Here is a 13,926-nt window from a genome sequence, read left to right on the forward strand (position 1 = left end):
CCTGCTCTGGATGTGCTACGGTTGTCATGGTGACGAGCCACGCCAGAGCCCTCCAGACGCTGCACCTCACACAGGCTCTCATTATGTCCACTGTAACACATTTTCCTTGTGGGAGCATCAGGTTTAAAGGTGAAGCTCTGCTGTCTAAAAACCGCCTGGTTAAATACAGGCTGCCTGCTGACTGACAGGTTACAGCCGGCTCTTGCACCTCCACACGCTGTATTGCACAGCGGCTCTCATCATGTCGCCGTTTAGGAGAAGGCTCGTAAACCGGACATTGAGGCGCGTTCACGCTCAAACCCGCTTGAGGAATGAAAGGTGTGTGGAGGCATATCTGTGACATAGGAAACAAGTCCGTGCTGTCTAATCAACCGCCAGGTGTTAAAGACAGCCGGTTTGTGCCGCGAGCCCTGCTGCCTAATAACCGACAGGCTATGAGGCAGCCGCTTATGTCATCCGGAGGAGAGCTCTCCTGAAGCGGGGGAACGGGGAGATCTCCTTAGGCGGCTGCCTTTCCGATGATCTCCGGGAGTTCCTGGAGAATACCGCCTCTACGGCAGAGCCGAGATGGCGGATAGTGTCAGCCCGGCAGCCGAACCTATAGGCTCGGCTGCCGGGCTGACACCGGGCCCCGCCCTGTCTCACACCGGGCCCCGGCCTGTCTCCCCCGTCCGGAGGAGAGGGAGGATGGGGCCGGGGGAACCACATAGTGATGCGTGAATGGAGGGGAAGGAGTCGCCTGACTGCTGCCCGCCACTCGGATCCAATAATCAAGGGCTTGGCCAATCATCCCCGGCCGCAGCCGCGAGAGGGTTCGCTCTCTGCTGTCTGTGGGCCAGAGGGAGACGGACACAATGAGTGCACACACCTGGGGATTGAGAGCCGCGTTTGCGTGCTCCAATCCCCGGCAGGACTCACCTGTATCGTCTGTGTAAAGCCGCTTCCTCCCTGGAGCGAGCCAGCCACAGCCGGTCGTAACTCATATGTCGGCTAACCCCGAGCCCCGCCCTGTCTCCCCCGTCCGGAGGAGAGGGAGGATGGGGCCAGGGGGAAATGTTTGCTTTCTGGTAAACAGCTCTGAAAAGAGCTTGTGCCTGTACAGTGCTTCTGCAACGGAGTGCTGAAGACAAATGGGAGCAGTTGGACGGGCCTTCTTCCTATTTATACGGAAGTGAGGCCGGAGGTGGGGCCCACGTCATAGGTGGGCGTGGATTAAGTCTGTCAGTGCTGCACACGTGCAGTGGGATTACCCAATAGCGATAGCCTTACGGCCCGTCCACACTACAGCGTCGACAACTCCAATCTGCCCATTCACTTTGAATGGGGTGACGTCACGTTGCCTCGCTTTTTCGCCGAACTGAATTGTGGGTAGCAGAGCGGTCCGTCTCCGCCGTCTCCGGCGTCAGAAGTTGAACAATGTTCAACTTCTGACGCCGGAGACGCCAGAGTAGCCAGCGCCAGCCCGTTTCGGAAAATCTGACAGCTCAAGCCGTAGCCAATCAAACCGCGTCTAAGCTGGGAGAGATATCCCGCCGTTCATTTCTATATTTCAAAAAAAGTTGGAGGAGAAACTAATTATCGCCGTAGCGAATCACCCGGTTTTGTATGACCAGACCCTCTTCACCTACCGGGACACAAACCGGAGGAACCAGGCATGGAGGGAGGTGGCAGAGACAGTGGGGGAAACTGGTAGGTTTTCGCCTGTTTGGGGAGTTTATATATATATTGCTCCCATACAATCCCCGGGGGTTTTTGCTTTGTATGTCGGGGGCGGGAGATTCATGTGATTGGTTGTTGGCCGTGTTGCTTGAATAAAATCCCCAAGCTACAGACACGCCCAATCTGTAGTGTGGACGCTCCGTTAGAGGGCGAAGCCTCATACGAAATAGAACACACACTGTGGAACACACACTGAGGAACACACACACACCCTGCACACACTGTGGAACACACACACACCCTGCACACACTGTGGAACACACACACATACAGCTTTGACTTCTTTGGTTCTGGGTTGGGCATGATGACCTGGTGAGGAAATGGTGAAGAAAACATTGTCTCTTCGTGCATTTTGTGAGACAAATGTGGACGTGTCATAGTGAGGCTTAACTTCCACATTACAGCAGGTATTTGCAACACTTTGCAACTCACAGTAAACCAAACTTTATGAGGTTAAAAACAACTGAAACAGTTCAATAGAAGATAATTATGTCTGGGCTTAGATCCTCTGTATAGGCATCAGAACCAGAGTTATTTAGCTGCTTTAATACAATGGGTAGGAACGCCTGGTGAATGATCACAGGCCGCAGACTGCCAGATTAACAATGAAAGCAGCGGCATCCCTCCTCTGGCACTGATGGAAGACAATTAGAGCTGAGTGGGATCACTGCTCTCTGCGGTGCAGGGTGGAGGTGAGCCATACCCTTCATTTGAGGAACAATTCAAACCCTGGTTAAGGAACTGGGGCTGAGAGGCAGATGACTGAAAGTCACCTGGCAGCTTCCCAATGCTCCTCATCAGAAGCCACGGAGCTGCTCTTTTACTAGAATAGAAGCATTTAGCCAGAAACCCAGTTTAAATGCCCTATTAAGAATAAACACAAGTTCCATTTCCTTTCAAATAAAGTGTGCGAGGGCTGCAAATGGTTAGGCTCCTCAGAAAGTTGAGTGATTGGTGCCTTGCTTAGGGGCACCTCAGCAGTGCCGAGGAGCAAACATGGCATCATTACCAGTCCATATGGACAGGTTCTTGCTGAATAGGGTAATGTCCATGATCCTTTCAAGACGAGATGCTTTTGAACATGGGTGGTTTTCAGAGAGTGATTATATTGTTATGTTGGGGGGGGTTATATATATATACATATACGTGTATTAGTGTACGTGTGTTGTGTTAACACTAAGCTTGTTGATGACACGTGTGTGTTGTGGTGTGAAGTGTCAGGTGCAGCAGGCGGAGGACAGGCGGCGGAGCTGTGAGGCTCAGAGGGAGGTGACGGCACTGAGGCGGACACTGGAGCGTGTGCAGGAGGAGAAGAGGGAGTACAGTGAGAAATGCTCCAACGCTGAAGTAGAGGTCAAGGATCTGCGCTCTACAGGTGCATGCCTATTTGGAAGTGTAAGAACGGGGTGCCCTGTGGGGCGTTCCACTGTACATTTAGAGGACAAGGCAGGATAGAGAGTGAAGAGGGAGCTCAGTGAGAGCATGACCATGAGAAGCAGGAAGAGCAGCAGTTGTTCTTCACAGTTTCCTTTTCTCTTCTCGGGGCTGCCGCTGTGTGTCCAGTCGAGGAGCTCCAGACGAAGCTGCAGGCTGCTACCAACCCCCACCCAGCTCCACCCCCACCACCTCCTCCTCATCCTCCTGCTGCTGCCCCAGCTCCAACCTCTAACCCACTCAGGTTTGATCCCCATCAGCTCTGAGCATCGTCAGTCAGGGACATCCTGTTTACTTTGATGTATGGTTTGATGCACCTTTCGTACTATGAAAGCATGTATAAAGTAGTGTGATAGCAGCCAGGTAACAGTAAGAGTGGAAGTTTATATAGCAGTTATGAACAGATGTGTTACAGTAGTTGAATGTTCTAACTTAGAGATAGATCCAGTAATAATAACAATTATAAACGGTGAACATACACTGCCCATCCAAAAAAAGTCACCGCCTGGATTTAACTGAGCCAATTTGTTAGAGCCTTCCATTGGATAATTACTGCAGAGATTCACATGTTTCAGCTGGCAACAAGTTATTTAACCCCAGCTGATGTGGTGTTCCATCCATCCATCCATCTTCTCCCGCTTATCCGTGGTCGGGTCGCGGGGGTAGCAGTTCCAGCAGAGAGCCCCAAACTTTCTTTTCCCTGGCGACATCAACCAGCTCTGACTGGGGGGATCCCAAGGCGCTCCCAGGCCAGCGAAGAGATATAATCCCTCCACCTGGTCCTAGGTCTACCCCTCGGTCTCTTCCCAGCTGGACGTGCCTGGAACACCTCCCTAGGGAGGCGCCCAGGTGGCATCCTAACTAGGTGCCCGAATGTGGTGTTTAGCTTCTCATTTCTTAAACATCCCTGTCGGAAGACAAGGACATTAATCAGTTACAAAAAGATCAAATGATTGGCCTGCATCAAGCAAAGAAAACAACTAAGGAGATTGGTGAAACTACTCAAATCAGGGAAAGAACTGTCCAACGCATTATTAAAACCAAATCAATGGATCCAGATTCATCCTGTTCCAGAGTGATGAGTGCATCAGGGTAAGAAGAGAGGCGGATGAAGTGAAGTACCCATCATGCCTAGTGCCTACCGTACTGTGGGGGCAGGCTATGATCTGGGGGTGCTGCAGTTGGTCAGGTCTAGGTTTAGCAACGTTATGTTCCCAAAGAATGAGGTCAGCTGACTTCCTCAATATACTGAATGACCAGGTCTAACATCAATGGAGTTCTTCCTCCCTGATGGCACGGACATATTCCAAGAGGACAATGCCAGGGGGGCTCACCTCAGCCCTGTGGACAATCTTTGGGATGTGCTGGAGAAGACTTTGCGCAGTGGTGCGACTCTCCCATCATCAATAAAAAATCTTAGCAGAAAATGAATGCAACTCTGGACAGAAATACATTTTGTGACATTGCAGAAGCTTATCGAAATGATGCCACGGCGACGGCCTGCCAAACTCAAAGCTGAAGGCGCCAAGGCGGTCCAACGAAATATTAGTGGGCAACTTCTCTTTTGGACGGGCAGTGTATATATATATATAGATATATGTATCTATATATATATTACACAAAAGTGATATTGCACAACAGAGGTGTTATAGTATTTGTTGTGAAATGTGTAATGTAGATCTGTAAAATCTGAATATTTAATGGTGACCTGTGTTGTGTGTGAAAACTAGAGCTATATAATATTGTTATAATTAAAACCTGGAAGCCCTACAAGAACATTAGGGGCGTTCACACCAAGTTATTTTCCCACAATAGTTCATGAGAACTCAGTTCATGAGAACTCTTTTAGTTCTGATGAACTAAAGCAGATCACGTTCACACCACAATGAGTTCCTGGGGAAGAATTAGGCAAATGAAGCCTCTGACATCACTTCTTCTTCTTCTGCTTTGGGTTTACTGGCAGGCCGCAAACCACTTCACGCGTATACTGCCGCCGGAAGTCCTCGGCCGGAAGTCCCCGGAGTTGGGGACAGGCTTCAGTACTGAAGCCTTCCGAGTAAATCTCCAGAACGCCGACACCTCTTCATCTCCACCGCTCCCATGTTTTCTTTTGTGTTACCATAAGTTAGTCTCTCTGCGTTTCTGCGCTGTGCTAATGCTAATAATGCTAATGCAAGGATAATAAAATGGCTGCTTCACAAAACCTTTTTGGAGTTTTACGGGGAGTGGTTTGCAATCCGCCCAGCCAATCAGAAATAGGAACCTTTTTCTCGCACAAAAGTCCCTGCTCTCTAGCAGGGACTGGAAAAGGGGTAGTACCCCTTTTCCAGTCCGCAATTGAGAACCGCAGTGGTTTTAGGACGCAGACGCGTCCTAAAACCCTGAAGTAAGTTAGCATTTTTACCACGTCCGGTTCCTTCGAGAAAAAGCAATGCAATTTCTCCATAGGATTTTGGAAAATAGCTCCAAATAAGGTCTGTGTTTGACACAAATTGAAGAGACAGATCACGTTTTGTTCTACGACATTAAATACATCAGCAGTGACCCGCTGGTGATTTTTGAAGAGTTTACGTGTCTGAAAAACGATGGTTGTTAACAAGTGGCTGAATAGGACTACAGAAGTTGTCCAGGCCGTTTTACGTCATTACACCGAACACGTAAACCCTCCCGCTAAGTTTGTTTGCCCTGTTCTGCTTGAAAGCAAGTCCCTGCCTCCTGCAAACTGTTCAAACAAACGCTTCAACTTGTACCATTTACAATCTGTATGTTTGAATATGGATCTTAAGTCGGCGTGACGTTGAAGCAGCGACCCTGCTGTAGTTCCTTTATAGCATAACGTTAGCATTTTGCTTCTTGCGACTAGATTTATGCTTCGAAAATTATAAAAGTAGGATAGACATGTGGATATTATCCGGCTGAACAAAACGTGATCCGTCTCTTAAATGTGTTTCAACCACAGACCTTATTTCGAGCTATTTTCCAAAATCCTATGGAGACATTGCATTAGTTTTTGACGAAGGAACCGGAAGAAGTTTACATCCGGGTTTTAGGACTCGTCACTGCGGTTCTCTATAGAGAGGCAAAGTCCCTCCCCTTCCGGTTGAGCTCCATGGGACCTTATTTCTGAAAATGTATGCATTGAAGTCAATGGAGAGAGAAAGATTATCTTTCGATCCCGTTTGAATTGTGCCACAAATTACACATATGATGTTTGTCAATTTAAAAGATAATTTTGCAAGTCAAAAAAAAAAGAATGTGTCGTAAAACTGTGAAGTAACGCATTTGTTTGTATGAAACGTTGAATAAACTACATCTCCGGTCTAGCAGAACAACACACGTCACCAAGATGGCCGTCACTACTGTCTTGTCAACAAAATAATAATAATAGTAATGCATTTTATTTATATAGCGCTTTTCTCAAAGACGCTTTACAGTATGAGGGAGGGTAGACAAACAAGGACAGGCAAACAAGTAATATGGGAAAATACAGTGGTGAGCCGTCAGGGCCCTCTAGGCCCTCTGTGAGGGCCTAAGATATTCTAAGAAATAATATTTGAAAACATTAAAAAAAAAACATTTTTTTTTAAATATTTTTTTTTATATGTTTTTGTTGTTATATGTTTCATTAATTTTACCAAAATAACTTCATTTAATTGTATGTAAAATAATATTTCCAAAGAAATAAATCCTTCGAATCTGCCTGTTCAGTTTCTGTTGGAAGGTGAAGGGTTAAATGCCGTCTCTGCGAGTTACTGTGAAGACGGGAGAACTTGTTGGTCCCTCTCTACATTCACAGAGGGCCAGCTATAGTAACTCAATGAGAGAGTAATGTCAAATGACAGTACAATTGACCAATCATATCTCCCCTCTAAATGGGCGGGCTTTCTTTTCGCGGACTTTATGATAAGTTCCGCCCGCTGTGAGGTCTATGCAAGTGGTGCAGTGACGCGTCCTAAAACCCGGAAGTAAGCTGCGCTCGGATTCCCTCGACAGAAAGCAATGGGATTTCTCCATAGGATTTTGGAAAATAGCTGGAAATAAGGTCTGTGGAAAACGAACCTGTTAGATAAATGCACGTTGTGTTCAGACGGATAATATCCACATGTCTATCCTACTTTTATTATTTTCGAATCATAAATCTAAACGATAGATTTATGATCGATATATTTATGATTAGCATAAGTTCGTTCATGATGGCTCACTTCAGTGATAGTGATGACATCGTTGCGAAATTATTAACCGAGTCATTTTCAAGATTGAGTTCCAATGATAAACTGGAGTGGCAAAGGATCAGCTGCATGACCCGCAAGTGCTTCATCCAAAAGGACAGGAGGATGGACTTTGTGTTTCAGTGATTTGATCATCAAAGGTAGGCCAAGTCATTTTCAATGCGGGCCGCCGTGCCGACTTAATTCATTTGTAATTGCTACTTGGGTGTGGGTGCCCTGTCCTGAGAGGTGTTTATATACATGGTGTTGTTCTGTGTGGAATCTTGTTAAAGTTATCTTATCTTAGTCAGCGCCATATAGATAGATTATATCTATATGGCGCTGATCTTAGCTATCTCTTAGTGGAGGAAAACAATTGTGACATCACTTACCTCTGGGATTTCTAGTCTTTCTAGTTGCGTATTTTTCATAGTCTTATATTTCAACAATTTTATGACAAACTGTGACATTTTTGACATGGAAATGATTTTTTAAGATTTACAAACATCATGTGTAATTTATGGCACAATTCAAACGGGATCGAAAGACAATAAGATCCCATGGACCGGAAGTAGATGGGCGTGACTTCGCCAGCTCAACCTGGGCGGAGCTCATCCTTTGAGGCACGTGACGTCCCAACTCCTGTGTTGTGTACTTACCCAGTCACAAAAGTAACATATTATATCTTATATTATTAATATATATATAATTCTGATGTCTGTGGTTATTTAAACATTCCCTGATAAACGTTATTTCAGCGTCAATAAATGAGTGTTAATCCCAGTGTGTTTAGTGTACAACATCACATAATTTCACCTTCAATTCACGGTTTTCAAAACGTTAGCCACATGCTAATGCTAACCGGTAATGAAGAATTTTCAGAATAAAAGTGTTAGGTTAATAGTTAGTGTGAACTTCCGGTTTTTTCAGAATAAAACTGCTTTAAATTAAAACCCTGTATTTAATTTAAATTACGTCATATCAACATTGATATTAATTTTTTACAGTAGGAGTGGTTTTTGGGTTTTGGAGGGAGGAAGGAAGATTAGGATTAGGTAAAAAGGTAGGGAGTGGTTAGGGTTAGATTGTACACACATGCATTTCCAAACATTTGGACTACCTATGTTGCAAATGTATTATCTTTTCAATTTACACACGGCATCTATTGCACGTCTGTCCGTCCTGGGAGAGGGATCCCTCCTCTGTTGCTCTCCCTGAGGTTTCTCCCATGTTCCCTTTAAACTGGGTTTTCTTTGGAAGTTTTTCCTTGTACGATGTGAGGGTCTACGGACAGAGGGTGTCGTATTGTCATACTGATATTCTGTACACACTGTGAAGACCACTGAGACAAATGTAACATTTGTGATATTGGGCTATATAAATAAACATTGATTGATTGATTGATTGAAGAGAACTGCTACCCGGGAAACAGGATGCAACGCGTCATCTGTGAAGCTCCGCCCACGTTGGGCTCCCGCCCACATTGATCTCATTGAGGCATTGCGTACTGCATTGAGGGGCTTCTCGAAAAGGTGGTACAAATGGTTCTGATGAACTAATTTAGTTCGGGGGCTTTTTGGTGTGAAATATATCTGAGTTCTGATTTAACTATTGTGGGAAAAGTACTACGGTGTGAACGCGCAAAATGGTTCTTCAAAATCAATACCTCTTAGCAATTTTGGGATCCTGGAAAGTGTCTTGCTAACAACCCTAACCGTTGGTGTCTTTCCTGCAGTTCTCTGCTGTTGTTGATCCGAAAGAGAAGAGACATCAGTACTGACATCCCACTGGTGGGCCAGGACTCTGCTAAGACATCAGGTACACCAGGACAGGGACTTTGCTTCTTTGTGTAAGCATAGTGTGTAAGGGCATATGTTTATGTATAATATTATATGTATAAGATGCATTGGAATACATCTAACCCAGTGGTACTCAACCTTGTCCTAATCAGGAGCCACATTGACGAAAAAATATTTTTGCAAGAGCCACAATCCAAAAACGCTCCTTTCCTCCCTGAAACCATTATGCATTTGAGAATATGGATAATAGTAATATGTTACTAAGGAATGAAAAGCATAATGTACAGTGCAATAACTGATTTATTATTTTCACTGCAACCACAAAACACACATTGCTGACTGCCCATAACAACAGATAACAGACAGCATGTTTACTGATCATCACAGGATGCCTCTGTCGCTCTTTCACTCGTATTAGTGTGGAATAGTTCGGTTCTGTTTGAGTCTCGCCAGCTTTTCCGCCCTCAACTCTCCACCTTTCGGAAAGTCGGTACTGAACTTCGGGTGTTTTGTGTCGTGATGGCGCTGCAAATTGGACCTTTTAAATTGTGAAATGACGTTGTCACAAAGCAGGCAGATGCATTTTCCCGAACCGGTGGAGACGAAGAAAGACTCGAGTTCCCAGTCCTCTTTAAATGTTCGATATTCCTCTTCATATTTTCGTTTCCTATATTCCTTTACCATCTTTGCATAGTGCTGTAAGCTAGTTTTCCCAGTGTGACGGAGCAATTATCTCGCGCACCTGCAATCAGAGCGCCAAACCTGAAATAATTTGTGATTGGTTGTTCAGAGGGATGGGAGGTGCGGCTTAATAGACTGATGTGTGTGATGACTGATGTTTGACTGATGTGTGACTGACTAGTGAGTGATAATGACATGTTGATGAATTCTGCTGACAATGTTTTTGTTTTTCGTTTTTTTTAAAAAAAAATTTAAATTTTTTTTTTAATTTGTTTAAGTGGGACTTAAAAGAGCCGCAACTAGTCTTAAAGGAGCCGCATGTGGCTCGCGAGCCGCGGTTTGAGTATCGCTGCTAACCAGTTAAGTCAACTAGACATGTTCCTTACGGCATCATGGTTCAAACTGTGTTTTGATCTTTCCTTTCTCTGTGTGATGTATGTTCATTTTGTATGTTATTCTCCTGGGGGCTGCTTTCTCTCATGCAGTGTAGGACAGCTGGTCTTCAATCCTGTTTCAATCAGATTTCCTCCTTTTCAACCTGTCCTTTGCAAATCAAAGTGAATGTTGTGTATAAAGACAACAGTTGAAGCAGTGGTGCATGGTAAATCAAACATAAGACTGACACATTTTTCAATTTGTGCAAACAAAAGGGAAGCCTTGACTTCCGTACGTACGTAGGAGCGGGTAGGACATGCATGTGAACTGAACAGCTTCACAGTCTTCATTTTGTGACAGGAATATATGAGGCCTCAGTTGGGCGCTCCATGCAGGGGTTTGTTGGAATTACACACAGGGCTAAATAGATGCCACCCAAGGATCTTCTACTCTGACACCTGAATAATAGGCTCTTTGGAGGAAAATATTTTACTATCAGTTTATTATCATTATTATGTTTGTGTGATATTTTAAAGACATCTTACTGACAATACTTCCACTGTGTATGCCATTGAATGTTCTGCACTGGAAAATTAAATATGAACATTCTTTGCCAATGCATTATGGCAGAAAAATATGTTTTGTCCCCATCTTTTGTGAACTGGAGAAAGCCTCTTATCCTCTCAGAACTTTTTGATGAGAAATTGCTGAATAGTGCTTTTACGCAGGGGTTTGAATTGAATTCCTGAATAGTTTAGATAACCTCATGAACTACAAATGCTCTGAACTCCACAGGTGTACTTTGAGCTCGACAGAATGTTTGTGCACAGCAGTGATTATTATATGTTCTATAAGTACAGCCAAATCAACCCCTCAAGGGGAAAAGCTGTGGGTTTGGCCAAAGAAACTGAATTGATCCTGGTCCCAGAGGTTTGATTCTTTTTCAAGTTGTTACATTGAAATAAGCTATTTTACAAGAGCAGTGCTAATAACGGCTGCCCATTACAGACCCCTCACAATCATGTCAACTCTATGTGGTTCGTGGCACTGAGGCAGACTGCTGTTGAGTGTTTGAGAAGCCGTTAATAAGAACAACTAAGGACACGTGTTTCTCTCCTGCTTGTGTTTCTCTTGTATTCCAAGACGTGGATGTCAGGCAGCAGGCCGTGGAGGAAATGATGCACAGGATCAAGAGAGGCGTTCAACTTCGACCTGTCAGCCAATCACCCAGCAGAAGCAGGAAACAGGTACTCTCAATAATCCACTTACATGGTGTATTAGCCAACATGCTGTGTGTGACATTAAGAGCCCGTTAGGAAAGCTTTTAACCTTCAGCCTGAGGCCAGGTAACTGTCAGTGAGGGCAAACAACACCGCAGCGCTGTGTTCTCGCATTTCTCATGAACACACCCCGGCACAGGTGATGACTGTTCTGAATATTCCACTCCACCATTTCTATTCAATTAAAAAAAAGACATAGATGTAATGTTTCTTTGGACGTAGGTAAAGTAGTCCTAGACTATGATCGGGTCTGCCGAGTCCCCCCTGCCCCCGTCCTTTGACAGGAACACAGCAGAGAGGTCCAGCACACACTGCAGAGACTCCTCACAGTGGATACTGAGCATTAAGTCAGAATGAAGACATTACAACCTCAACATGGGGAGTCGTTAAAGAAAGTGCATGTGTGTTATGTGTTTTCCTCCTTGTTCAAATGTGCAGACTAAAGCTCGCTTCCACCCATCAGTGTGTGGGGTGATTTAAGAGCTGCTGGTTTTGATAACACATGACATAATGGCCAAGACATATTTTAGTCGGCATGTTCCTCCGCCACAACAACTCCGCCAAATTAGATAGCATTAGGACCCGCTCCACCAGGTAATTATAAATAATGAAGATGGGGAAATTGACGTGACTCAAGATTACTGTGTTGTGCTTCTTGTAGAAAGCATACATTGTGGTGCTTGCCTACAGTGTCTCGGCTGTGGTAAGAGTTGCCGTTTAGCCTCTAAGTGCTGAATGAGGAAAGATAAGTATAATGTGTCAGACTGCTGTTTATTTACCAAACCAATCTTTTCCCTCCTATTTTCCTTTTATCAGAGGGAGAGGCTGCCCTCTAATTCTGCCATCCAGGAACTTAAGGGAATCATGGTAATGGCCCTTTAAAACAATCCAATGTCCTCACAGAGCACATGCTGGAACTGTGACTGTGTTCACACCTGAATGTAAAGTTGTATTTGATGTTAAAATAATATATTTCAACTAAGAGAAAGTGCTACTGCAACATTTATTGAGCTGCAGTCTATATTTACATACACTACCAAAAGAAGACAAGTAGAACGGCAGTCAGTCAGATATCGGTACACACTACCAGATCTGTGGACATGCGTGTTAGCTGTCACGGTACCTGTGCAGCTCTCGTTGCTGAACTGTCTCTCTGTCTGGGTTTTTGTTGAAACTGTCAAGGAGAATTTCGGTAGAGCCACCCCCCAAGCCAAGGCGGTGCCTCCGTCAGCCGGAGGTGATGAGCAGCTGCAGAGGATCCTGCTGAGGCGGAGGGGCGCGCTGGAGCCCTGAACACACCACGGTGAGTCCTCTCCTCACTGTCCCACAACATTCTGATCCCGGGGGGGGTTCCTCATTAGCCCAAAGAAAGACATCCTCTACAGAACATGGACCGCCGTTGTGTTTCACAGAATGTTAAAGTTCTGTCAGGATTCTCTCAAAGCTTTTGGCCTTTGTGGAAAAGGTACTGTCCATGTTAGAGCAGAGCGCTCTCACACCACACTTCGTCAGAAAGCAACTGACACATAGGATTAAATATGTTTGAATCAAATCAAAATACAGAAGAGGAATGAAATAATATAACGGTATGTTTCAGGGAAATTAAAAAGTAAACAAGGAATCAGTATGACCAGTCTGTTTGAGAATAATTGAAACAGTGCACTGTTACATATGACATCTGCAGGGCGTGTAGGGGTTGTCAGATGGCGGAGCAGCTTCTATCAGCGCTAACTGTTGGAAGAGAACTGGATGTTTATCATTTCAGAATACATCTCTAATAGGACAAAAGCAGTTTCACTTCCTGCCGTACACAGGGGTTTTCTAAATGTTCAATTAAAAATAAGTGAATCAATGAGGTTTGCTAGAATAAAGACAACATTACAAGGTCATTCACTATATTCCAAACCTTTATTCAACCAGATTGGTCCCATAGAGATCCTTCTTCAGACATGCACAGAGCCTGGCCGTAGGGCCTTCCAGATCTGATCTATGCACACTTGTTCATAAAACACTCAAAGAAAAGTAATATTTATTTGAATAAAGAAACCATGACACGCATCCAGCCGTTCATAAAGCCTTCTCTTTTCTTCTCTGTAACGTGTTCTGCAGTGTGTGTGTGTGTGTGTGTGTGTGTGTGTGTGTGTGTGTGTGTGTGTGTGTGTGTGTGTGTGTGTGTGTGTGTGTGTGTGTGTGTGACAGAGCCAGGCTGAGCTCGACATCGACATGAGCTTCCACATATCATCATATGACCCAAAGGCAATGTGTAGTTTAATTGTATTGTGAATGCATAAGACATATTAAATATGCACTGCAGACGTTATACGCAGGCGTCAGTAACGGTGGGAGGCCCTGAGTGCATCTCAGACAGAGCAGTCACAAGGTTGGGAATCAACACAGAGGTCACAGCCTCTGAAGTGTGTCTCAAACCCC

The 13,926-nt window shown here is 44.8% G+C and overlaps 1 protein-coding gene across 2 annotated transcripts in view; it reads left to right on the forward strand.

Moving 5' to 3' along the window:
• Positions 1-13,926, forward strand: part of shtn1 (shootin 1) — a 129,712-nt gene that overhangs the window by 113,375 nt on the left and 2,411 nt on the right. The window contains exons 10-15 of one of the 2 annotated variants that reach the window (XM_034101001.2): positions 2,935-3,094; positions 3,283-3,397; positions 9,097-9,179; positions 11,360-11,463; positions 12,313-12,363; positions 12,679-12,799. In XM_034101001.2, coding sequence (XP_033956892.1) covers positions 2,935-3,094; positions 3,283-3,397; positions 9,097-9,179; positions 11,360-11,463; positions 12,313-12,363; positions 12,679-12,789 — 624 coding nt within the window. In that variant the 3' untranslated portion in view covers positions 12,790-12,799. Of the gene's footprint in view, positions 1-2,934; positions 3,095-3,282; positions 3,398-9,096; positions 9,180-10,119; positions 11,325-11,359; positions 11,464-12,312; positions 12,364-12,678; positions 12,800-13,926 lie in introns of those variants that run through there. The other variant, XM_034101002.1, reaches the window with a different exon arrangement.

Source organism: Pseudochaenichthys georgianus, chromosome 15 (genome assembly GCF_902827115.2).
Source record: "Pseudochaenichthys georgianus chromosome 15, fPseGeo1.2, whole genome shotgun sequence".
Taxonomy (NCBI): domain Eukaryota; kingdom Metazoa; phylum Chordata; class Actinopteri; order Perciformes; family Channichthyidae; genus Pseudochaenichthys; species Pseudochaenichthys georgianus.